The 24,039-nt window shown below is 43.3% G+C and overlaps 1 protein-coding gene and 2 pseudogenes across 1 annotated transcript in view; 2 read left to right on the top strand and 1 right to left on the bottom strand.

Annotated features, from left to right (window-relative positions):
* LOC147963798 (uncharacterized) overlaps nt 1–16,331 on the top strand; it is a 43,384-nt gene extending 27,053 nt beyond the window's left edge. Inside the window, exon 2 of the mRNA XM_087529713.1 lies at nt 16,322–16,331. Coding sequence (XP_087385839.1) covers nt 16,322–16,331 — 10 coding nt within the window. The remainder of the gene's footprint in view (nt 1–16,321) is intronic.
* A 151-nt stretch (nt 16,332–16,482) lies between these two features.
* Nucleotides 16,483–17,311, top strand: LOC147963797 (uncharacterized; annotated as a pseudogene).
* A 39-nt stretch (nt 17,312–17,350) lies between these two features.
* LOC147963796 (uncharacterized) lies at nt 17,351–18,160 on the bottom strand (annotated as a pseudogene).
* Between the last annotated feature and the right edge of the window lie 5,879 nt (nt 18,161–24,039).

Raw genomic sequence — 24,039 nt, 5'->3', positions numbered from 1 at the left:
TGGGGTGTTCGGGATAAACCTGAGCACTCTTGTTCCCATATTTGGGTCCTTCGAGGGAGGTGCTCAGCACAACGAACAAGGCAACCAGACTAATAGTGCTCTATCACTCTCACTTAGCCATAGAATTCTATAATTTTAAATTTCGGCGAAGCCCCTGGTATTCGGAAGGCCGAATTCGGGGCGCGATACACGCCTGTAAGCCGGACAGGGCCGGCCCCTCGCCCTAAGCGGCATAAGTCTTTAGGGACTCAAAAAAACCTCGCCGAACAGCGACCAGTCTCTCGCCTTATCATGACAGTCAGTTTTAGCTTTCTCTACTGAGGTGCTAAGCCCGGCAGAACCGGAGCACAATCGCAGTAGTTCTCCTAGCGCTACCTTAGCCGATAGAGCGGAACGTAAGGTGCCAAAACATAGGAGCCGGGCAAACCCAACATTTGATCAAAGACATGATTCGGAGCTGATGCATATAATGCTATAAGTTCGGGGTGCCGCACTTGTGAAAGTGTTCGGACTTTTCACACCGCATTGTGGGGTACGTAAGCCCCTGGTGTATTGGCCGTACCAGAGTGTACGGTTGCAAGGCGTCATTAATGAAGACACAGATATATATATATATAACAAGAATGCGATAATAGTTGTAATGTCATGCATTGTGTATTAAAAAATTGCGTTAAAGCAGAGTGATACAGATAGTGTGATAAGCAAAGGGTAGGACTATGTCCCTTCCAAGGGCAAGCTGAGGAATGATATGAAATTGAATATTTCACTCGTTACTGTAATCAACCTGGGAATTCCGTGGTATGATGTAGCTGTCTGCCTCCTTGGTTGCTGCATCGTGTGTTCGGCAATAGTGCTGCCAGACAGTGTTTCCAGAGATTAAGGTCCTGAAAGAAAAAAAATAACCAAACGGGAAGCCCCTAGTGCGGTTTAGGCCGCGTTTTGGGGCGTGTCGCAGTTGTGCCCCCCTCCCCACATGTGCCCATGGTATTTTTAATGCGTAATTATGTACGCGCGGCACGAATATCGCCGTTGGGCTGGGATTGGGGTGGCCGCCGTATTGCTACGCGAGCTCAGATCGCACCAAGCGGTCTATTTGCCGATTGCCCCGAGCGCGCTTGAAGGTATCTGGGCTGTGAAGTGCCGAACTGGTTGATTGCCTTGAGAGGCTGCTTTGCGTTTCTGCTGCGAGGGCTGCGGTGTGCTCCTCTGTTCGGAGAGAGCGCTCTGTGTTTCCATTGACTGTAATAACTCTGCGAGGTCCTGGCATCTTGAGCTTGAGGTATGCATAATGCGGTACCGCATTGAATCTAGCAAATGCGGTTCGCCCGAGCAACGCGTGATAACCACTGCGGAACGGGACTATATCGAAGATTAACTCTTCGCTTCGGAAGTTATCTGGAGATCCAAAGACCAGTTACAGTGTACTTGAGCCTGTGCAATGGTCCTCTACACCTGGGATGACGCCCTTAAAGGTCGTTTTTGTGGGTTTGATCCTTGAGGGATCTATGCCCATTTTGCGCACCGTGTCCTAATAAAGCAGGTTCAGGCTGCTGCCGCCGTCCATAAGGACTCGAGTGAGGTGAAATCCTTCGATGATTGGGTCTAGGACCAGTGCGGCGAATCCGCCATGACGGATACTAGTGGGGTGGTCCCTGTGATCGAAGGTGATCGGACAGGAGGACCAAGGGTTGAACTTTGGGGCGACTGACTCCAACGCATATACGTCCCTGAGCGCACACTTCTGCTCCCTCTTGGGGATGTGGGTTGCGTATATCATGTTCACCGTCCGCACTTGTGGGGAAAACCTCTTCTGTCCTCCAGTGTGCGGCTGCCGGGGCTCCTCCTCGTCATCGCTATGCGGCCCCTTGTCCTTGTTTTCGGCAATTAACTTGCCGGCGTGCTTGAACACCCAACAATCCCTGTTGGTGTGATTGGCTGGCTTGTCTGGGGTGCCGTGTATTTGACACGAGCGATCGAGTATACGGTCCAAGCTGGATGGATCCGGCGTACTTTGTTTGAATGGCTTTTTCCGCTGGCCGGGTTTAGAGCCTTTGAATCCAGCATTGACTGCCGTATCCTCAGTATTTTCGCTGTTAATGCGGCGCTTATGCTTGTTGCGACGTGACCTGCTATTGTCGTCCTTGGTATCTGAGGTACCATGGTTCTTTGATATGTTATTACTGCGAGCCAGCCGGCTGTCTTCTCCCGCACAAAAGAGGGTCATGAGCGTCGTGAGAGCTGCCATAGATTTCGGCTTTTCCTGACCAAGGTGTAGGGCTAGCCACTCGTCTCGGATGTTGTGCTTGAAAGCCGCTAAGGCCTCCGCATCCGGACAGTCGACGATTTGATTTTTCTTTGTAAGGAACCGAGTCCAGAATTGCCTGGCCGACTCTTCTGGCTGCTGAATTATGTGGCTCAAATCATCGGCGTCTGGTGGTCGCACATAAGTGCCCTGAAAGTTGTCGAGGAATGCGGCTTCTAGATCTTCCCAAAAGCTAATGGAGTTCGCTGGCAAGCTCTTAAGCCAATGTCACGCTGGTCCTTTGAGCTTTAGTGGGAGGTATTTGATGGCGTGTAAGTCATCGCCGCGGGCCATGTGGATGTGGAGGAGGAAGTCCTCAATCCATACTGCGGGATCTGTTGTGCCGTCGTATGATTCAATGTTTACAGGTTTGAAACCTTCTGGGAATTGATGTTCCATTACTTCGTCTATGAAGCATAAGGGGTGTGCGGCGCCTCTGTATTGGGCTATATTGCGACGCAGCTCGAATGGGTCTTGCCCGCTGTGTTCGGCCCGGCCGGATTTGATTTTACTATATCCGGCATGACGTTTGTCGTCTCACAGAGTGGTGCGCCCTTGTGATCCGTAGATCAATCTTGAATGCTTTGCCTTGTCCTCCAATATGTCTCACAGGTCTAGCGTATCTCCCCATGCCTTTTTATTTGAATGGCGTTGGGGTGGAGGCTGAGCTTTGGGCTGGAATGCCTCTCTATCGTGTCCATGAGGTGGCCAATCAGCTGTATCATACGCTTCTTCCTCTAGTCGGGGTAGTAACCCGCGCCTTGGGTAACTCTTGGAGGGGCGCTCGAGTTTATATTCCTCGACCGCGAGGACTTCAGTCCATTTGTCAGCTAGCAGATCTTGATCAGCTTGAAGCTGCTGCTGCTTTTTCCTCAGGCTATTTGCCGTGGCCATAAGCCGGCGCTTGAAGCGCTCTTGTTCGACGGGATCCTCTGGGACGGTGAATTCATCATCGCCGAGGCTTGCCTCGTCTTCGGACGGGGGGATGTAATTGTCATCCTTCTCCTTTCCATCTGCCGCTCTCTTAGGAGAGCTGGCTCCTTCATTCTCTTGCTCTAAATCTTGCTAGAGGGGATTGTTGTTGTCTTTGGCACTATCCGGGGTGTTATTATCTCTTGTGCCAGTATCACCACTTTTGCTTTGGCGGGACTTAGAGCGGCGCCGCTGACGTCGGTGTTTGGGTTGCTTCTTGGAGGGGTCATCCTCCGCTATCCCGTCACCATTGCCTTCTTTGGGTGTATCCACCATGTATATGTCATATGACGAGGTGGCTTTCCAGTGCCCTATAGGTGCTGGTTCATGTTCGTCTCCGACATCGTCGTCCATACCGTCGATGTCTTCGGAGTCGAAGTCGAGCATGTCGGTTAAATCATCGACAGTGGCTACAAAATGGGTGGTGGGTGGGCATCAAATTTCTTTGTCGTCCGCATCCCAATCATGTTGGCCATAATCCAGCCAGGGCTCTCCTGACAAAGAGAGAGACCTTAGTGAATTCAGAATGTCACTGAAGGGCGAGTGCTGAAAGATATCCGCGACGGTGAATTCCATGATCGGCGCCCGATCGGATTCGATTGGCAGGGGCACGGATGATTCGGAGTCCGGAAAAGAGTCCGACACCTTGGAGTCACGGGCTGCGCAGAGGTTTAGGCTGGTGTTCGGCTTGATCGCCGTTGAGACTGCAGCCCTTGAGGCAGTGTCTAACCACCCATCCTCGACTGGCGCAGTTGGCTCCGAGCTAAGGGTCGGAGCTGATGTGGGCGCAGCCTCTGGGGTACTGTTCGGCGGCAGAGCTAGGTCATACCCATCACGACAGTGCGGCGCGCCCAGCTGTGGCTCGAATCCGTCAAAGATCATGTCTCCGCGGATGTTGGCCGTGTAGTTCAAACTTCCAAATCTGACCTGATGGCCAGGGGCGTAGCTTTCAATCTGCTCCAGGTGGCCAAGCGAATTAGCCCACAGTGCAAAGCCACCGAATACGAAGATCTGTCCGAGGAGAAAAGTCTCACCCTGGACCGCATCGCTATCGATGATAGTAGGAGCCATCAAGCCTAACGGCGATGACACAGAGGAACTCTCAATGAAAGCACCAATGTCGGTGTCAAAACCGGCGGATCTCGGGTAGGGGGTCCCAAACTATGCGTCTAGGCTGGATGGTAACAGGAGGCAGGGGACACGATGTTTTACCCAGGTTCGGGCCCTCTTGATGGAGGTAAAACCCTACGTCCTGCTTGATTAATATTGATGATATGGGTAGTACAAGAGTAGATCTACCACGAGATCAGAGAGGCTAAACCCTAGAAGCTAGCCTTTGGTATGATTGTATGTTATGATTGTTGTCCTACGGACTAAAAATCCTTCAGTTTATATAGACACCGGAGAGGGTTAGGGTTACACAAGGTCGGTTAAAAAGGAGGAGATATCCATATCCGTATTGCCTAGCTTGCCTTCCACGCCAAGTAGAGTCCCATCCGGACACGAGACGAAGTCTTCAATCTTGTATCTTCATAGTCTAACAGTCCGGCCAATGGAGATAGTCCGGCTGTCCGGAGACCCCCTTATCCAGGACTCCCTCAGGGAGAACATTGTATTGAGATCCAAAAAGAGAGAAGAAGCCATCTAGCTACTAACTATGGACCCGTAGGTCTGAAGTAAACTACTCACACTTCATCGGAGAGGCTTGGATGATGATGTAGAAGCCCTCCGTGATCGATGCCCCCTCCGTCGGAGCTCCGGAACAGGCCCCAAGATGGGATCTCGTGGATACAGAAAGTTGCGGCGGTGGAATTAGGTTTTTGGCTCCGTATCTGATTGTTTGGGGGTACGTAGGTATATATAGGAGGAAGTAGTACGTCGGTGGAGCTTCGAGGGGCCCACGAGGCAGGGGGACGCGCCCTAGGGGGCACACCCTCCACCCTCGTGACCGCCTCATGGCTTTCTTGACGGAGGGTCCAAGTCTCCTGGGTCTTATCTGATGAGAAAATCGCGTTCCCAAAGGTTTCATTCCATTTGGACTCCGTTTGATATTCTGTTTCTCCGAAACACTGAAATAGGCAAAAAAACAGCAATTCTGGGCTGTGCCGCCGGTTAATAGGTTAGTCCCAAAAATAATATAAAAGTGGAAAATAAAGCCCAATATAGTCCAAAACAGTAGATAATATAGCATGGAGCAATCAAAAATTATAGATACGTTGGAGACGTATCAGGGGCGAGGGAGTTATCCTTTGCTTGTATGTTGATGACATACTGATTTTCGGAACAAATCTGAATGTTATTAAGGAGGTCAAGGATTTCCTATCTCACTGTTTTGAGATAAAGGATTTAGGAGTGGCTGATGTCATTCTGAACATCAAGTTGTTGAGAGACGATGATGGTGGGATTACTTTGCTTCAATCTCACTATGTGGAAAAGATCTTGAGTCGCTTTGGCTACAGTGACTGCAAGCCCTCTCCAACACCATATGATGCTAGTGTGTTGCTTCGAAAGAATCGAAGAATTGCTAGAGACCAATTGAAGTATTCTCAGATTATTGGCTCGCTTATGTACTTAGCTAGTGCTACAAGACCTGACATCTCTTTTGCTGTTAGCAAACTGAGTCGGTTTGTTTCAAAACCAGGAGATGTGCATTGGAAAGCTCTAGAGAGAGTTTTGCGTTATTTGAAAGGCACTATGGAATTCACTACACCGGGCACCCAAAGGTGCTTGAAGGGTATAGTGACTCAAACTGGATCTCAGATGCTGATGAGATAAAGGCCACGAGCGGATATGTATTCACTCATGGAGGTGGCGCTGTTTCTTGGAAGTCTTGCAAGAAGACCATCTTAACGAGGTCAACAATGGAAGCAGAACTCACAGCACTAGATACAGCTACGGTCGAAGTAGATTGGCTTCGCCGGCTCTTGAATGACTTATCGGTTGTTGAGAAACTTGTACCGGGTATCCTTATGAACTGTGGCAATCAAACTGTGATCATGAAAGTGAGCAGCTCAAAGGATAACATGAAGTCATCAAGACACGTTCAGAGAAGGTTAAAGTCTGTCAGGAAAATGAGAAACTCCGGAGTTATTGCATTGGATTATATCCAAACGTCTGAAAATCTGGTAGATCCTTTTACTAAAGGTCTATCACGTAATGTGATAGATAATGCATCAAGGGAGATGGGTATGCGACCCACAATATGAGTTGTTCACGGTGGTAACCTAGTCTATGTGATCGGAGATCCCGTGAATTAGATGTGGAAGACAAGATGTTGGTCAACTGAGAGGAGAGTATCCTTACTATTAACAATACCACTCCATGAAGATGCAATACTCTTCTAATCTGCATGGCAGGTTGATGTATATCTTAATGTGTTCTAAGTGGATCTTTTAAGCAGAGATGTTGTCCTGCAGAACATCTTTTGAAGAACACACCTATATGAGTCTGATTGTTAAACGTCGCAATCTATGAGAGTAGGGTTCTCTCTAGTAAACTCATAAAAGGCCTCGGAGTATGACGCATAAGCTCCACCCGCAGGGAAGACCCACGGTAGCCACGTATCGGTCAAGGCTTTATGTGAAGGTAGATTCGCAGAAAACTTGCAGTTCAAGGCCCAGTCCACTGTTCAAGTTGCTTACTAGTGTAGCATAGAGTTCTAGGTGGAAGTTCAACTTAACAGTCTCCACTGCAGTACCGGTATATAAAACAGTGTTTTTGGAACCAAAGACAGTTTTTGTGTGCCTCTGGGATCTGGTGGGGGATTGCTGGAATTTTGTCTATTTTGGGCCTAGCCCAATAGCAGTTTCAGAAATTCCTAATAAATCCTAGAGGCCCACTTAGCCCATTTGTGCAAGGCAAGGGATACTACTAAAGTTTAGTCCCACATTGCTAGTTGAGTGGGAGTTGGACCTCCTTATAAGGGAGGTTCTTTCCCCACTTGTATGAGCATGAGAATAAGAGCGACATCCACACGCGCACCTCCTCCGCCGCCCGCCTCGCCGCGCCGTGGGTTGCGGGAATGAGCCAAGTCGATGTCTAAATTTTTGACACGCACTACGGGTATACGAAAGGTCACACGGAAGTTGAAAAGATTTTTGCAAAAGTGGAGTTCGAATGCGAACGGTGCAGCTCGTCGGCTGCTGGTTGTTCGCTTCATCTCCTCTTCGTTTTGCCTCCCGTCGCTGCCCTCTTGCCTCCTTCTCTTGCGCATATAAAAGGGAGGTCGCTCCTCCCAGCGAAGACGCACCAGAACCTCTTCCTCCTCTCGCCACAAGTTCCTGAGCACTGTGCTGCTACTACGATCTTCCCCATCCCGGCTGATACGTCTCCAACGTATCTATAATTTTTGATTGCTCCATGCTATATTATCTACTGTTTTGGACTATATTGGGCTTTATTTTCCACTTTTATATTATTTTTGGGACTAACCTATTAACCGGAGGCCCAGCCCAGAATTGTTGTTTTTTGCCTATTTCAGTGTTACGAAGAAACAGAATATCAAACGGAGTCCAAACAGAAAAATCCTTTTTGGAACGTGATTTTCTTCTCGGATAAGACCCAGGAGACTTGGACCCTACTCCAAGAAGTACCGGAGGAAGTCATGAGGGTAGGGGGCGCCCCCCCTACAGGGCGCGCCCCCTGCCTCATGGGCCCCTCGGTGCCCCACCGACGTACTCCTTCCTCCTATATATATCCACGTACCCCCAAACGATCAGAACATGAGCCAAAAACCTAATTCCAGCGCCGCAACTTTCAGTATCCACGAGATCCCATCTTGGGGCCTGTTCCGGAGCTCCGCCGGAGAGGGCCGTCATCACGGAGGGCTTCTACATCATCATAGCCCCTCCGATGAAGTGTGAGTAGTTTACCTCAGACCTTCGGGTCCATAGTTAGTAGCTAGATGGCTTCTTCTCTCTCTTTGAATCTCAATACAAAGTTCTCCCCCTCTCTTGTGGAGATCTATTTGATGTAATCTTCTTTTTGCGGTGTGTTTGTTGAGACCGATGAATTGTGGGTTTATGATCAAGTCTATCTATGAATAATATTTAAATCTTCTATGAATTCTTTTATGTATGATTGGTTATCTTTGCAAGTCTCTTCGAATTATCCGTTTGGTTTGGCCAACTAGATTGGTAGTTCTTGCCATGGGAGAAGTGCTTGGCTTTGGGTTCGATCTTGCGGTGTCCTTTCCCAGTGACAGAAGGGGCAGCAAGGCACGTATTGCATCGTTGCCATCGAGGATAACAAGATGGGGTTTACTTCATATTGCATGGATTTATCTCTCTACATCATGTCATCTTGCTTAAGGCGTTACTCTGTTTTTAACTTAATACTCTAGATGCATGCTGGATAGCGGTCGATGAGTGGAGTAATAGTAGTAGATGCAGAATCGTTTCGGTCTACTTGTCACGGACGTGATGCCTATATACATGATCATGCCTAGATATTCTCATAACTATGCTCAATTCTCTCAATTTCTCAATAGTAATTTGTTCACCCACCGTAGAATACTTATGCTCTTGAGAGAAGCCACTAGTGAAACCTATGGCCCCCGGGTCTATTCTCATCATATCAATCTCCATCACTTTAATCTTTCTTTGCTTTTTTACTTTGCCTTTACTTTTTACTTCGCATCTTTATACCGGAAATACCAAAAATATTATATCTATCAGATCTCACTCTTGCAAGTGACCGTGAAGGGATTGACAACCCCTAATCGCGTTGGTTGCAAGTACCTATCGTTTGGTGCAGGTACGAGGGACTTGAGCGTGGCCTCCTACTGGATTGATACCTTGGTTCTCAAAAACTGAGGGAAATACTTACGCTACTCTGCTGCATTATCGCTTCCTCTTCGGGGAAAACCAACGCAAGCTCAAGACGTAGCAAGAAGGATTTATCACGCCGTTGCCGGGGAGGTTCGCGCAAGTCAAGATTTGACTCCCGACAATGAGCCATTTCTGGCGCCGTTGCAGGGGAGTCTACGCAAAAAGTCAACATACCAAGTACCCATCGCAATCCCTATCTCTCGCATTACATTATTTGCCATTTGTCTCTCGTTTTCCTCTCCCCCACTTCACCCTTGCCGTTTTATTCGCCCGCTCTCTCTATCCTCCCTCTCTATTTGCCTCTTTTGCCCGCTTGCTTTTTGTTTGCCCGTGTGTTAGATTGCTTGTTTGTCGCGATGGCTCAAGATAATACTAAATTGTGTGACTTCACCAATACCAATAATAATGATTTCCTTAGCACTCCGATTGCTCCTCTTACCGATGCTGAATCTTCTGAAATTAATACTGCTTTGTTGAATCTTGTTATGAAAGATCAATTCGCCGGCCTTCCTAGTGAAGATGCCGCTACTCATCTGAATAGCCTCGTTGATTTATGTGATATGCAAAAGAAAAAAGATGTCGATAATGATGTCGTTAAATTGAAGCTATTTCCTTTTTCGCTTAGAGATCGTGCTAAAGCTTGGTTTTCGTCTTTGCCTAAGAATAGTATTGATTCATGGAACAAGTGCAAAGATGCTTTTATCTCTAAGTATTTTCCTCCCGCTAAGATCATCTCTCTTAGAAACGATATTATGAACTTTAAACAACTTGATCATGAACATGTTGCACAAGCTTGGGAGAGAATGAAATTAATGATACGTAATTGCCCTACTCATGGTTTGAATTTGTGGATGATTATACAAATTTTTTATGCCGGATTGAATTTTGCTTCTAGAAATCTTTTAGATTTGGCCGCGGGAGGCACTTTTATGGAAATCACTTTAGGAGATGCTACTAAACTCCTAGATAATATTATGGTTAATTATTCTCAATGGCATACTGAAAGATCTTCTAATAAAAAGGTGCATGCGATAGAAGAAATTAATGTGTTGAGTGGAAAGATGGATGAACTTATGAAATTATTTGCTACTAAGAGTGTTTCTTCTGATCCTAATGATATGCCTTTGTCTACTTTGATTGAGAATAACAATGAATCTATGGATGTGAATTTTGTTGGTAGGAATAATTTTGGTAACAACGCTTACAGAGGGAATTTTAATCCTAGGCCTTATCCTAGTAATCCTTCTAATAATTATGGGAATTCCTACAACAACTCTTATGGAAATTATAATAAGATGCCCTTTGATTTTGAATCTAATATTAAAGAATTTATTTCTTTGCAAAAGAATTTTAATGCTATGATTGAAGAAAAATTTCTTAAGATTGATGATTTGGCTAGGAACGTTGATAGAATTGCTCTTGATGTTGATGCTTTGAAACTTACATCTATTCCACCTAAGCATGATATTAATGAGTCTCTAAAAGCCATGAGAATTTCAATTGATGAGTTTAAAGAAAGAACCTCTAGGATGCGTGCTTCCAAAGATGCCTTTATTAAAGCGTGTTCCTCTAATCCTTATGAAAATCAAGATGAAGATCTAAAAGTTATTGATGTGTCCCCTATCAAATCTTTGTTTTGCAATATGAATCTTGATGAAACTGAATATGATCTTCCTTTACCTAGAAGGCGTTCCAAAAATTCGGAGTATTTAGATCTTTATGATGAAATTGACGAAAGTGGGATTGAAAGAAATAAAAATTTAGATGTTGCTAAACCCACTATATTGGATTTCAAGGAATTTAATTATGAAAGTTGCTCTTTGATTGATTGTATTTCTTTGTTGCAATCCGTGCTAAATTCTCCGCATGCTTATAGTCAAAAGAAAGCCTTCACCGAACATATTGTTGATGCCTTGATGCAATCTTATGAAGAAAAACTTGAGTTGAAAGTATCTATCCCTAGAAAACTCTATGATGAGTGGGAACCAACTATCAAAATTAAAATTAAAGATCATGAGTTTTATGCTTTGTGTGATTTGGGTGCTAGTGTCTCCACTATCCCCAAAACTTTGTGTGATTTGCTAGATTTCCGCGATCTTGATGATTGCTCTCTAAACTTGCATCTTGCGGATTCCACTATTAAGAAACCTATGGGAAGAATTAATGATGTTCTTATTGTTGCAAATAGGAATTACGTGCCCGTAGATTTCATTGTTCTTGATATAGATTGCAATCCTTCTTGCCATATTATTCTTGGTAGACCTTTCCTTAGAACGGTTGGTGCGATTATTGATATGAAGGAAGGGAATATTAGATTCCAATTTCCATTAAAAAAGGGCATGGAACACTTTCCAAGAAATAAAATAAAATTTCCATATGAAACCATCATGAGAGCCACTTATGGATTGCCTTCCAAAGATGGCAATACCTAGATCTATCCTCGCTTTTATGCCTAGCTAGGGGCGTTAAACGATAGCGCTTGTTGGGAGGCAACCCAATTTTATTTTTATTCCTTGCTTTTTCCTCCTGTTTAGTAATAAATAAATTATTTAGCCTCTGTTTTTGTTGTGTTTTTTGTGTTTAATTAGTGTTTGTGCCAAGTAGAACCGTTGGGAAGACTTGGGGAAAGTCTTGTTGAACTTGCTGTAAAAAAACAGAAACTTTAGCGCTCATGAGAACTGCTGTCATTTTTATTTGAAGAGTGCTATTTAGTTAATTATTTTTGAAGATGATTAATAGATAAATTACTCACGTCCAGAAATTTATTTTAGAATTTTTGGGGTTCCAGATCTTGCGCTAGCTACAGATTACTACATACTGTTCTGTTTTTGACAGATTCTGTTTTTCGTGTGTTGTTTGCTTATTTTGATGAATCTATGGTTAGTAAAATAGTTTATAATCCATAAAGAAGTTGGAATACAGTAGGTTTAACACCAAGATAAATAAATAATGAGTTCATTACAGTACCTTGAAGTGGTTTTATGTTTTCTTTCTCTAACGGAGCTCACGAGATTTCTATTGAGTTTTGTGTTGTGAAGTTCTCAAGTTTTGGGTGAGTTCTTTTGATGGATTATGGAACAAGGAGTGGCAAGAGCCTAAGCTTGGGGATGCCCATGGCACCCCCAAGATAATCCAAGGACACCAAAAAGTCAAAGCTTGGGGATGCCCCGGAAGGCATCCCCTCTTTCGTCCACTTCCATCGGTAATTTACTTGGAGCTATATTTTTATTCACCAACATGATATGTGTTTTGCTTGGAGCGTCTTGTATTATTTGTGTCTTTATTTGTTAGTATGCCACAATCATCCTTGCTGTACACACCTTTTGAGAGAGCCATACTTGAGTTGAAATTTGATAGAATACTCTATGTGCTTCACTTAAATCTTTTGAGCTATGTAGTTTTGCTCTATGCACTTCACTTATATCTTTTGAGCGTTATGATTTTACTCTATGTGCTTCACTTAGATCTTTTAGAGCACGGTGGTGATTTGTTTTAAAGAAACTATTGATCTCTCATGCTTCACTTAAATTATTTTGAGAGTCTTAATAGCATGGTAATTTGCTTAATATAAATATGCTTGGTGTTCAAGATATGTGAAATTTTCTTTTGAGTGCGTTGAATAATAAGAGAAGATTGAAGCATGATAATTGTTTTGAGATATGGAGGTGATAATATTAGAGTTATGCTAGTTTAGTAGTTGTGAATTTAAAGAATACTTGTGTTAAAGTTTGTGATTCCCGTAGCATGCACGTATGGTGAACCGTTATGTGATGAAGTCGGGGCATAATTTATTTATTGATTGTCTTCCTTATGAGTGGCGGTCGGGGACGAGCGATGGTCTTTTCCTACCAATCTATCCCCCTCGGAGCATGCACGTAATACTTTTTTTTGATAACTTCTAGATTTTTGCAATAACTATATGAGTTCTTTATGACTAATGTTGAGTCCATGGATTATATGCACTTTTTCCCATCCTTCCACCATTGCTAGCCTCTCTAATACCGCGCACCTTTCGCCGGTATCATACACCCACCATATACCTTCCTCAAAACAGCCACCATACCTACCTATCATGGCATTTCCATAGCCATTTCGAGATATATTGCCATGCAACTTTCCACCGTTCCGTTTATTATGACACGCTCCATCATTGTCATATTGCTAGCATGATCATGTAGTTGACATCGTATTTCTGGCAAAGCCACCATTCATAATTCTTTCATACATGTCACTCTTGATTTATTGCATATCCCGGTACACCGCCGGAGGCATTCATATAGAGTCATATTTGTTCTAAGTATCGAGTTGTAATTGTTGAGTTGTAAGAAAAATAAAAGTGTGATGATCATCATTTTCTAGAGCATTGTCCCAAGTGAGGATAGGATGAGGGAGACTATGATTCCCCCATAAGTCGGGATGAGACTCCGGACGAAAAAAAGAGGCCATAAAAAAAGAGAAAAGGCCCAAATAAAAAAATGAGAGAAAAAGAGAGAAGGGACAATGTTACTATCCTTTTACCACACTTGTGCTTCAAAGTAGCACCATGATCTTCATGATAGAGAGTCTCTCGTTATGTCACTTTCATATACTAGTGGGAATTTTTCATTATAGAACTTGGCTTGTATATTTCAATGATGGGCTTCCTCAAATTGCCCTAGGTCTTCGTGAGAAAGCGAGTTGGATGCACACCCACTTAGTTTTTTTTGATGAGTTTTCATATACTTATAGCTCCAGTGCATCCGTTGCATGGCAATCCCTACTCACTCACATTGATATCTATTGATGGGCATCTCCATAGCTCGTTGATACGCCTAGTTGATGTGAGACTATCTTCCCCTCTTTTTTTCTTCTCCACAACCGCCCTTCTATTCCACATAGTGCTATGTCCATGGCTCACGCTCATGTATTGCGTGAAGATTGAAAAAGTTTTGAAAAAGTTAGAGTATGAAACAATTGCTTGGCTTGTCATCGGGGTTGTGCATGATTTAAATACTTTGTGTGGTGAAGATAGAGCATAGCCAGACTATATGATTTTGTAGGGATAACTTTCTTTGGCCATGTTATTTTGAGAAGACATAATTACTTTATTAGTATGCTTGAAGTGTTATTATTCTTTATGTCAATATGAACTTTTGTCTTGAATCTTTCTAATCTGAATATCCATACCACAATTAAGAAATTTTGCATTGAAATTATGCCAAGTAGCACTCCGCATCAAAAATTCTCTTTTTATCATTTACCTACTCGAGGACGAGCAGGAATTAAGCTTGGGGATGCCTGATACGTCTCCAACGTATCTATAATTTTTGATTGCTCCATGCTATATTATCTACTGTTTTGGACTATATTGGGCTTTATTTTCCACTTTCATATTATTTTTGGGACTAACCTATTAACCGGAGGCCCAGCCCAGAATTGCTGTTTTTTGCCTATTTCAGTGTTTCGAAGAAACAGAATAACAAACGGAGTCCAAACAGAAAAAATCCTTTTTGGAACATGATTTTCTTCTCGGATAAGACCCAGGAGACTTGGACCCTACTCCAAGAAGTACCGGAGGCGGTCACGAGGGTAGGGGGCGCCCCCCTCTACAGGGCGCGCCCCCTGCCTCGTGGGCCCCTCGGTGCCCCACCGACGTACTCCTTCCTCCTATATATACCCACGTACCCCCAAACGATCAGAACAGGAGCCAAAAACCTAATTCCACCGCCGCAACTTTCTGTATCCACGAGATCCCATCTTGGGGCCTGTTCTGGAGCTCCGCCGGAGAGGGCCGTCATCACGGAGGGCTTCTACATCATCATAGCCCCTCCGATGAAGTATGAGTAGTTTACCTCAGACCTTCGGGTCCATAGTTAGTAGCTAGATGGCTTATTCTCTCTTTTTGGATCTCAATACAATGTTCTCCCCCTCTCTTGTGGAGATCTATTCGATGTAATCTTCTTCTTTTGCGGTGTGTTTGTTGAGACCGATGAATTGTGGGTTTATGATCAAGTCTATCTATGAACAATATTTGAATCTTCTCTGAATTCTTTTATGTATGATTGGTTATCTTTGCAAGTCTCTTCGAATCATCCGTTTGGTTTGGCCAACTAGATTGGTAGTTCTTGCCATGGGAGAAGTGCTTAGCTTTGGGTTCGATCATGCGGTGTTCTTTCCCAGTGACAGAAGGGCAGCAAGACACGTATTGTATCGTTGCCATCGAGGATAACAAGATGGGGTTTATTTCATATTGCATGAATTTATCTCTCTACATCATGTCATCTTGCTTAAAGCATTACTCTATTTTTAACTTAATACTCTAGATGCATGCTGGATAGCGGTCGATGAGTGGAGTAATAGTAGTAGATGCAGAATCATTTCGGTCTACTTGTCACGGACGTGATGCCTATATACATGATCATGCCTAGATATTCTCATAACTATGCTCAATTCTGTCAATTGCTCAACAGTAATTTGTTCACCCACCATAGAAAACTTATGCTCTTGAGAGAAGCCACTAGTGAAACCTATGGCCCCCGGGTCTATTCTCATCATATCAATCTCCATCACTTTAATCTTGTTTTGCTATTTACTTTGCTTTTACCTTTTGCTTTGCATCTTTATATCAAAAATACCAAAAATATTCTATCTATCAGATCTCACTCTCGTAAGTGACCGTGAAGGGCTTGACAACCCCTAATCGCGTTGGTTGCGGGTAGCTATCGCTTTGTGCAGGTACGAGGGACTTGAGCGTGGGCTCCTACTGGATTGATACCTTGGTTCTCAAAAACTGAGGGAAATACTTACGCTACTCGGCTGCATCATCCCTTCCTCTTCGGGAAAAACCAACGCAAACTCTAGACGTAGCACCGGCTTGCGGCGTGCACCGCAGGTTGGGACAGTAGGCCTCCGAAACCGCACCTCTTTGAGTCTTGTACGGGAGAAGGGTGATAAGGTTTTTGGGGAGTGCTCAGCGCGACTACTGCCTGCTTCATCACGGATGATCCGGTCGCCGATGACTACTTCCCCTACGACGACTTCTTCCCCAACGTCCACGACCTCCTCGACGACATGGCAGGCGAGGACACCGACCCCAAGTCCAGCACTTTTGTTGCTGTTGTCCCGTACGTGTTCTTGTCCTTTCTATTAGAGGTCCTGGTACAGTTCCTTGTTCTAGTATTTGCCTTAGATATGTTAGACTCTATTTCATATATGCAACTTGCTATATTGTCTGCTCTAGATATGTTTAGTTATAATTCATATATGAAGATGTTGTTTACCTTCTCTTTGTCAAATCGCATGGCTTGTTTTATCACTACTATACTGGTCATGCTTTATCTAGTATTTCTGTTAATAAAATCATTCGGTAAATTGCTCATATTTCCAACACACCACTGCCACATGCCGGAGCCTGTGGCCCCATACTTGCGTCACCACTTCTCCTCCAAACTGACGATTTCTCCACTCCACGCGAGCGATGAAGGCGACAATACGATGCTCGTCCTCATGTCGCCGACGATGGAGGCGCTGGGCAAAGACGAAATCCTTGTCGAGATCCTCGCCCATGTCCCTCGTAGACGTCCTTGATCTTGCACACCTCCATCGTCTCCAAGAGCTGGGGTCTCCTTGCCGCATCCACCGCTGCTTGCGCGACCACCACCCATAAACCCCTATCCTTGACATCTTTGAGAGGGATAGAAAGAAGCTCCTATTCATCCTCACCATCGACCCTCCAGACTGCATCCCCGCCGAGAGGTTCTCTCTGCAGGTCTGTGTCGGCAGCACCGCGAATGACCACTGGGGTGTGTTCGAATGTCAACACGGCTGCGTCCTCGTTGTCAACCGAATGCGGCATGAGCTCATGGTGTTTGACCTCCATCTTTGGGGACTGCTGGATCGTGGCGTTTCCGCTGGATTTCGACAAGCACCCGTACAACGCCAATAGAATTGTGATCGACGACGAGAACACTCTGGTGCAGGGCATTTCAGTTGGTCTTGATAGGCTTTTCTGACAATGGCCACGCAGGAGTTTTCATGGCCCGTGTATACTCCTTGGAGACCGACAAGTGGGGAGAACTCATTTCCTGCAGCGAGACCATGTGTTGTTGGCCATCTCACCTGCACACTCATTGGCAAAAGGCTCTGCTGGTTGCTAATAGAGTGTGACCATGGAATGCTAGAGTTCAATTTGGAAAGCAAGGGCCTAGCTGTGATCATGGAGAAATGTGGTCTCCCCTTTCCGTTACAGAAGAAGGAAACACATTCCAGATCATTTTTGCATGATCACAACTAGGCTCTTGCTTTCCAAATTGAACTCTAGTGTACCATGGTCACGCTCTTTTAGCCACCAGTAGAGCCTTTTACTAATGAGTGTGCAGGGGAGATGGCCAACAACACATGGTCTCGCTACATCAATGAGTTCTCCCCACTCGTTGGTCTCCAAAGAGTAGACGCGAGCCGTGACAACTCTTGCGCGGCCATTGTAAGAAAAGCCTATCAAGACCAACTGAAATGCATTTGACCGAAGTGTGCTTGTCGCCGATTAAAATACGTTTGCATTGTACATGTGTTTGCGATGGAAACTCCACAATGCAGTGGTCGCCGGAGATGGGGTCTAACACCACGAGCTCACACCACTTCGTTTAACAATGAGGATGCCCCCGTGGCGGCACCCGAGCATGCTCCAGAGGTCATTGGCGGTGCTATCGCCACAGACCTGTAGGGAGAACCTCTCCGTGGGGATGTGGTCTAGGGGTCGAAGGCTGGGATGGATAGGAGGTTTGCGGTGGTGGTCGCGCAAGCAACAACGAATGTGTGCAGGATCAAGGACGGCTGCGAGGGGAGACGGGCAAGGATTTCGACGAGCAGATCGTCTTTGCCCAATGCAACGCCTCCGTCGTCGGCGAGATGAAGTCGGGCATCGTCTCATCGCCTTCATCTCTCGCATGGAGTTGAGAAATCGCCAGTTTGGAGGAGAAGTGGTGGGGAGGCAAGTACGGGGCCACAGCTCCGGCGTGGTATAGGGGTGGAGGGGCAGACCCACGCGGTGGAGGTCCGCAGTCTCACCGCCGGCGCCCATCATGCAGAAATGTGATCTCAAAATGTGTTTCCTTCTTCTGTAATGGAAAGAGTAGAAGGGTGATTATCAGCGTTGGGTGGGGCCTAGGGGGCGTAAAATATTGTTTTGCCCCCTGATCTAGGTAGGTCTGAGAGTTAACTATATCCTTCTTTGCTTCTCAAGATAGCTATGTTGAGTGACAAACCGACAAGGCCATTCTCACAGGTCCGGCCGTCATGAAGCATCATCTGCTCGATATAGGCCAGTTGGTGGTTCCTTGACGCAAGTTCTTGATATATTTCGGTCTAACAACAAGATCTCTACTCATCAATACTATTAAAATTATAAAGTTCAAAAAGAGAGTATTACAAATATGATTAATACGTGTTAGAAAAAACATGCAAGCAACGTTCCCTTTAGATGCCCGTATCGTAAATTGTCACTAATTCTCGGCAGATCGTCTTCACTTCAAATCAATCGTGGATTTCTTCAACGCTCTCTGAGAAATTCATAGATTTTTCCTTATTAACAATCTGATATTTTCAACCCTCTCGGAACAAACCCTGAGAAATTCACATATTATTCCTTATCAAGAACCTGATAGAAAAAGCTTGACAGCGTCGGTGGTTCATGAAGGTATAAAATCATACGGGACCACACAAACAGAAAGATGCAATGCAGTATTCAAGGCTATTGTATCAGCTCACACATATATGGGCACAACAAAAGTAAATAATGTAACCGCAACCATGAGGGAATTCCTGCCTACAGTAGCAGCAAGTATTAGAAAATAGAGTAGCTTTTATTTCCTTGGAACCTCCACTAGTTAGGAAAACTTAGAAAACTTTTGCAGGTATGTTCATTAATTAAGACGTTCCAGAAAGCCATTGATTAAAGGGTTTAGCAGAAGATAACCACGCGCCTTATCTTCTATATCTAAATAGCTAGCCCCCACTAAGATATTTCTCTTAACATGTAAGTATGCCACCTCATCATTCAACATGCATAAGAAAAGGCCCACCTCAATATGCAACTATGCATATTAAAAATCCACTACAACATGCATGCATAAAAAAATCCATTTTATTACGCTATTTACATTTAATTCTTATATACTTTTAGAAACTATTGTTTCAAGAATTCATGTTCCATATAATCAAAATCTCATTGAAATATTGCAAACATTCCCGCAACAACATGCGGGGCATCATCTAGTTTTTCCAATGAGAGCGCTCACCTTCATAATCCCACAAGGTCTTAGATGCTGGCAGACCAAATACAAATTTTTGCCTCTTGCCACGCCAAGCAACCAAGGATTCAACAACCACCCCATGCATGGTCCCTGCATGCCTAAATCATAGGGACATAGTTCTTGCCCGTATCACATCAGAGAGATGGTAAGGGAAGCAAGTAAATCTGAATAAACAAGTTGGATGGAAACAAGAAAATGCACTATCTTGATTATATTCTTCAAAAAAAAAAACGATGTGAAAGTAGAAGGAATATCACAAAATCCCTGAGAACATAGTCCTTGCTTGACAAAAAAGGCCATTAGGAATGAAAAAAAATGCAACTAGTCAAATATAAAGGTAATTCAAAGCTAGCTCTAAAACCATCAGATTTGGAGACTGAAGCGAAGCAAGCGTGAAGAGGTAGTGAAGTTACCTAACTTAACCAAAAGAGGAGTTCTTTATTTGCGGCTAGAGGAGACAATTATATTTCAATAGCTTAAGCAAAAGAGCTAGTCAACTAAAATTCTAAAAACATTCTAAATACCAAACCATTTGAAATTAATACAATAAAAGTTAGCTTACTGAATGTAATATTTGCAAAATATTAGAAAACATGGACATTAGGGAGTGTGTTGTTCGTTGTTCTTTTCTAGATAGCTTTCTGATGAGAGAAAAAACTAATCCTGAAATAAATCGGCTGAAAGCACTTTTATAGTGTTGGCATAAACAAATTCACTGCCCACAAGTTCATTCCACAAGAGTTGTTCACCTAAACCAAACATATGTTTGTCATTGCATAGCTCTAAACTAAATAATAACAACATAACCAAATATCAATGCATGATTGTAACAGAAGATCACACTACAATTTCCCAAAATACCATAGTAATACACTGTAGCGTGGGTGGGTATGTTAACTTGCCAACATCATGTGCAGAATAAAATTATAAACGAGAACTGGAAGGCAATAAATAAACTTGAGCCAACACACTTAAGTGAAAAGAATAAAGAGGACTACCAGAATATGGATACATCATATAAGCTTAGCTAGCATGTAGCAAGCAATAACAATTGTGTTGCAACGAGAATTGGATAAACATAATGTTAAATAATTTACAATTGTACCAAATGCCAACTATATGGCGATGCAACGACAATGATGTTATCGCCAATGGATGCACCATGTAAGTAAAAATGACATTCTACAAACATCCTAATATACACACGTGTTGGCCTAAAATACATGAATAAATAAATCATGGCCTATAGGCTATTGATATGATCTGGAAGACTGATCCATCAGACGCTTGTGAGCTATGGGAAGCATAAGGTTGTGAGTATTGATGTATAATTATGGGTGGGTATGTTAACTTGGCAGCAATATTGCGTAGCTCTTTTCTTCAAGCAATACCAAATCTATAAATTCATCTGAAAAGAGATAATAATTTGCATAGTTATTTTATTTAAGCATTACCTCAAACACATGAGCAAGTAAGTGTTCAACAGGTAGAAGAACTTTGACAGAGGCACCTGCTCACAGATCTGCACTCAAGAAGAATAAGAGACCTATTAAGTTGGATGTTGGGACTCGGGATGACGGCTAATATTGGGACATCCGATAATATTGTTTCACGTAATCTTTTTATCTCGGCCATCAAAAAATCAACGAACTATACATTTTTAACCTATCTGGAAGAATATGGTGATTTGTTTGCCTCTTGTTTTAATATAATACTCCCTCCATCCGAAAAAGCATGTGGCGGTGTACATTTTGCAAACGAACCTCCAGCTTCCCCTACACAATCCACACTCCATGCCGCCCATTCTCTCCCCTCGCTCCCCCATTCTTTCGATGCTTGCTCGTCGGCGACGCCACGACGCTGCGCCACCTTGATATCCATGTCTCCCTCATCCCCTCAGTCGTCTACCGCCTCGTTGGCCTGGCCTCTTCTCCTCGCCGGGGCGCTCCCCACGCCTCCGCTCCTCCTGCCCGCCCGCCTCCGCTCGTCCCTCCCCGCCGGCACGGATGAGGTAATCTCTGGGACCGTGGAGGCCAAGGAGGAGCTAGTCTCTAAAACTGCCGTCACCCGTCGATGAACTACTCTCTGAACTAATTTCAGACAGTTTAAGTTGCAGACCTCCACTTCCTATCATAGATGGTCCATGGTTGTGACTTGTGAGTTTCTTATTTAGTAGAGCTGGATCTTTAAACTCACAACATTTCCTTTGTTACTGAATGTGGAGGCATCTATTGTTACTGAAATTGTTTCAATTGCCCAGACATTTTTACTGAAATTGGCTGGTTACTGAAATTTTTTCAGCCAATTCCCCTATCATAGATGCCTTCTTACTGGACTTGTTTCATCCAACAACCAATTGCCCGGACATTATTACTAAATTCAGTTAGATAAATCCATGCTTCAGCTTCAAATTATTAAGTGAGGAGTACCGACTAAATTTAGTTAGCAAACAAGTATTGTCCGACTAAATTAAGTGAGAATTACTGACAATGATTCAGTTTACTGTAGTACCTTGAACATTTTCCAGATTACTCCAATGTTTATTGACATGATGTTCAAGATAAACACATCATGTTAGGATTCTTGTTGCCTACTTAGAACTGCAGTAAAATGCATCAATGGAGATCTAAGATCAAATCTAATGTTTGGATATGTAGCATCTTTTTATTTGGTAGCATTGGTACCCAACCAGTTCAATTTCTTCTCCTGCTTCGTCATGTTTTTGTTCCGTGACATAATTCAGGACAAATGATCTATATGTCTCTATTAGCAGTACTCTTTGGGGTATCTTTTGCCAATATGTGGAGAGATGTTAACTTGCTTTAACTTATGTGTTTTCAGACGGCAGCGACCAAGAAGACATTAATGACTTTGCATCCAATAGAGGCGTTATTGCACCGGTGAATTCAGTGTCTGTGGAAGAGATATGCGTAACCAATGAATTCATTGTCCATGGAAGAGATACGCATACGCAATTTACGAATGAATTCAGTGTCTGCATCGGTGAATTCAGTGTCTGGATCCATTCTACACAAAGAGTTGTTTGTACTTTCTGAATTTAAAATAAAGTGTGACATTATATTCCTAGTCTATTTTACTCTTCAGCTTTGGCGTCTGTTTACTTATCAAAAATTCATGTTTACTCCTCATCTTTGTTGTTTGTTTACTTGTCAAAAATTCAGTTAGTTGTCACATGTGAATCTTGACACTTATATTCATTCTCTTTGTATTCCATTAACACGTATATTCTCTCTTTATAGGTAGTTAGTTACTGACAAAATTCATTCCATTGACACTTATATTCTCTCTTTATTCAGTTAGTTGCTGACATTCATATTAGCGTCATACTCCCGACCATTTGTCACATGTGAATCTTTACAAGGAGAGAGGAACAAAAGGAGAATATAAGTGGTCAATGGAGAGAGGAATAAAATAAACACCAAAGTTGAGGAGTAAACAAGAATTTTTGACAAGTAAGCACACACCAAATTTGAGGAGTAAATCAGACTAGGAAGATAATGTCACACTTTATTTTAAATTCAGAAAGTACAAACAACTCTCTATCTAGAAGGGATCTAGACACTGAATTCACGAGCGCAGACACTAAATTCGTTGGTAAATTGGTTATGCATACCTCTTCCACAGACAATGAATTCATTGGTTATGCATAACTCTTCCACAGACAGTGAATTCACCGGCGCAGTAGTGCCTCTATCGTATGCAGAGTCACTGATGTCTTCACGGTAGCTACCGTCTGAAAACACATAAGTTAAAGCAAGTTAACCTCTCTCCGCATATTGGCAAAAGATATTCCGAAGAGTACTGCTAAGAGAGGATTGAAGGAGATATATAGATCCCTTGTCCTGAATCGTAGCACGGAAGAAAAACATGACGGGGCAGTAGAAGAAACTGAACTGGCTGGGTACCAATGCTAAAAGTTGCCAAACAAAAAGATGCTACATATCCGAACATTAGATTTGATCTTAGATCCCCATTGATGCATTTTACTGCAGTTCTAAGCAGGCAGCAAGAATCTTGACATGACAGGTTTATCTTGAACATCATGTCAATGAACATGGGAGTAAGCTGAAAATTTTCAAGGTACTTCAGTAAACTGAATCGATGTCAGTACTCCTCACTTAATTTAGTCGGAGTATAATTTGTTTGCTAACTAAATTTAGTAGGTACTCCTCACTTAATAATTTGAGAGGATATATAGATAGCCTAAGCATGGATTTATCTAACTGAATCCAATGACAATGTCTGGGCAATAAGCTGTTGGCTTAAACAAGTTCACATATACTTTCCTTTCTTTCTCCACTATTTTTTTTCCTTTCTTTCCTTAGGAAGGAAAGAATTAAAAGGAATAAACTCCGCCCCGCCTCAGGAACAAACAACTTAAAAGGATGAAAACTAACCTGATCATATCAAGAAGAAAACTTGGTCGCACGTATGTGTAACCTGATCACGTGTTACACTCCAAATCCAATCCATGTAGTTAACTCACGAAAAGTGTTCACATTTTAATTTTTTTCGTATCATTGAAAATGTGTTTGTGCCTTTCGAAAGATGTTATGTAAATTTTAAGAATCATTCATAAATTTAAAAATGTTTCTGTAGTTTTAAGAAAAGTGTTAATGTATTAAAA

The sequence above is a fragment of the Triticum urartu genome, chromosome 6A, assembly GCF_056163025.1.
Source record: "Triticum urartu cultivar PI428250 chromosome 6A, HENAU_Tu73, whole genome shotgun sequence".
In the NCBI taxonomy this organism is placed as follows: Eukaryota; Viridiplantae; Streptophyta; class Magnoliopsida; order Poales; family Poaceae; genus Triticum; species Triticum urartu.
This window is presented reverse-complemented; position numbering and strand designations above follow the sequence as displayed.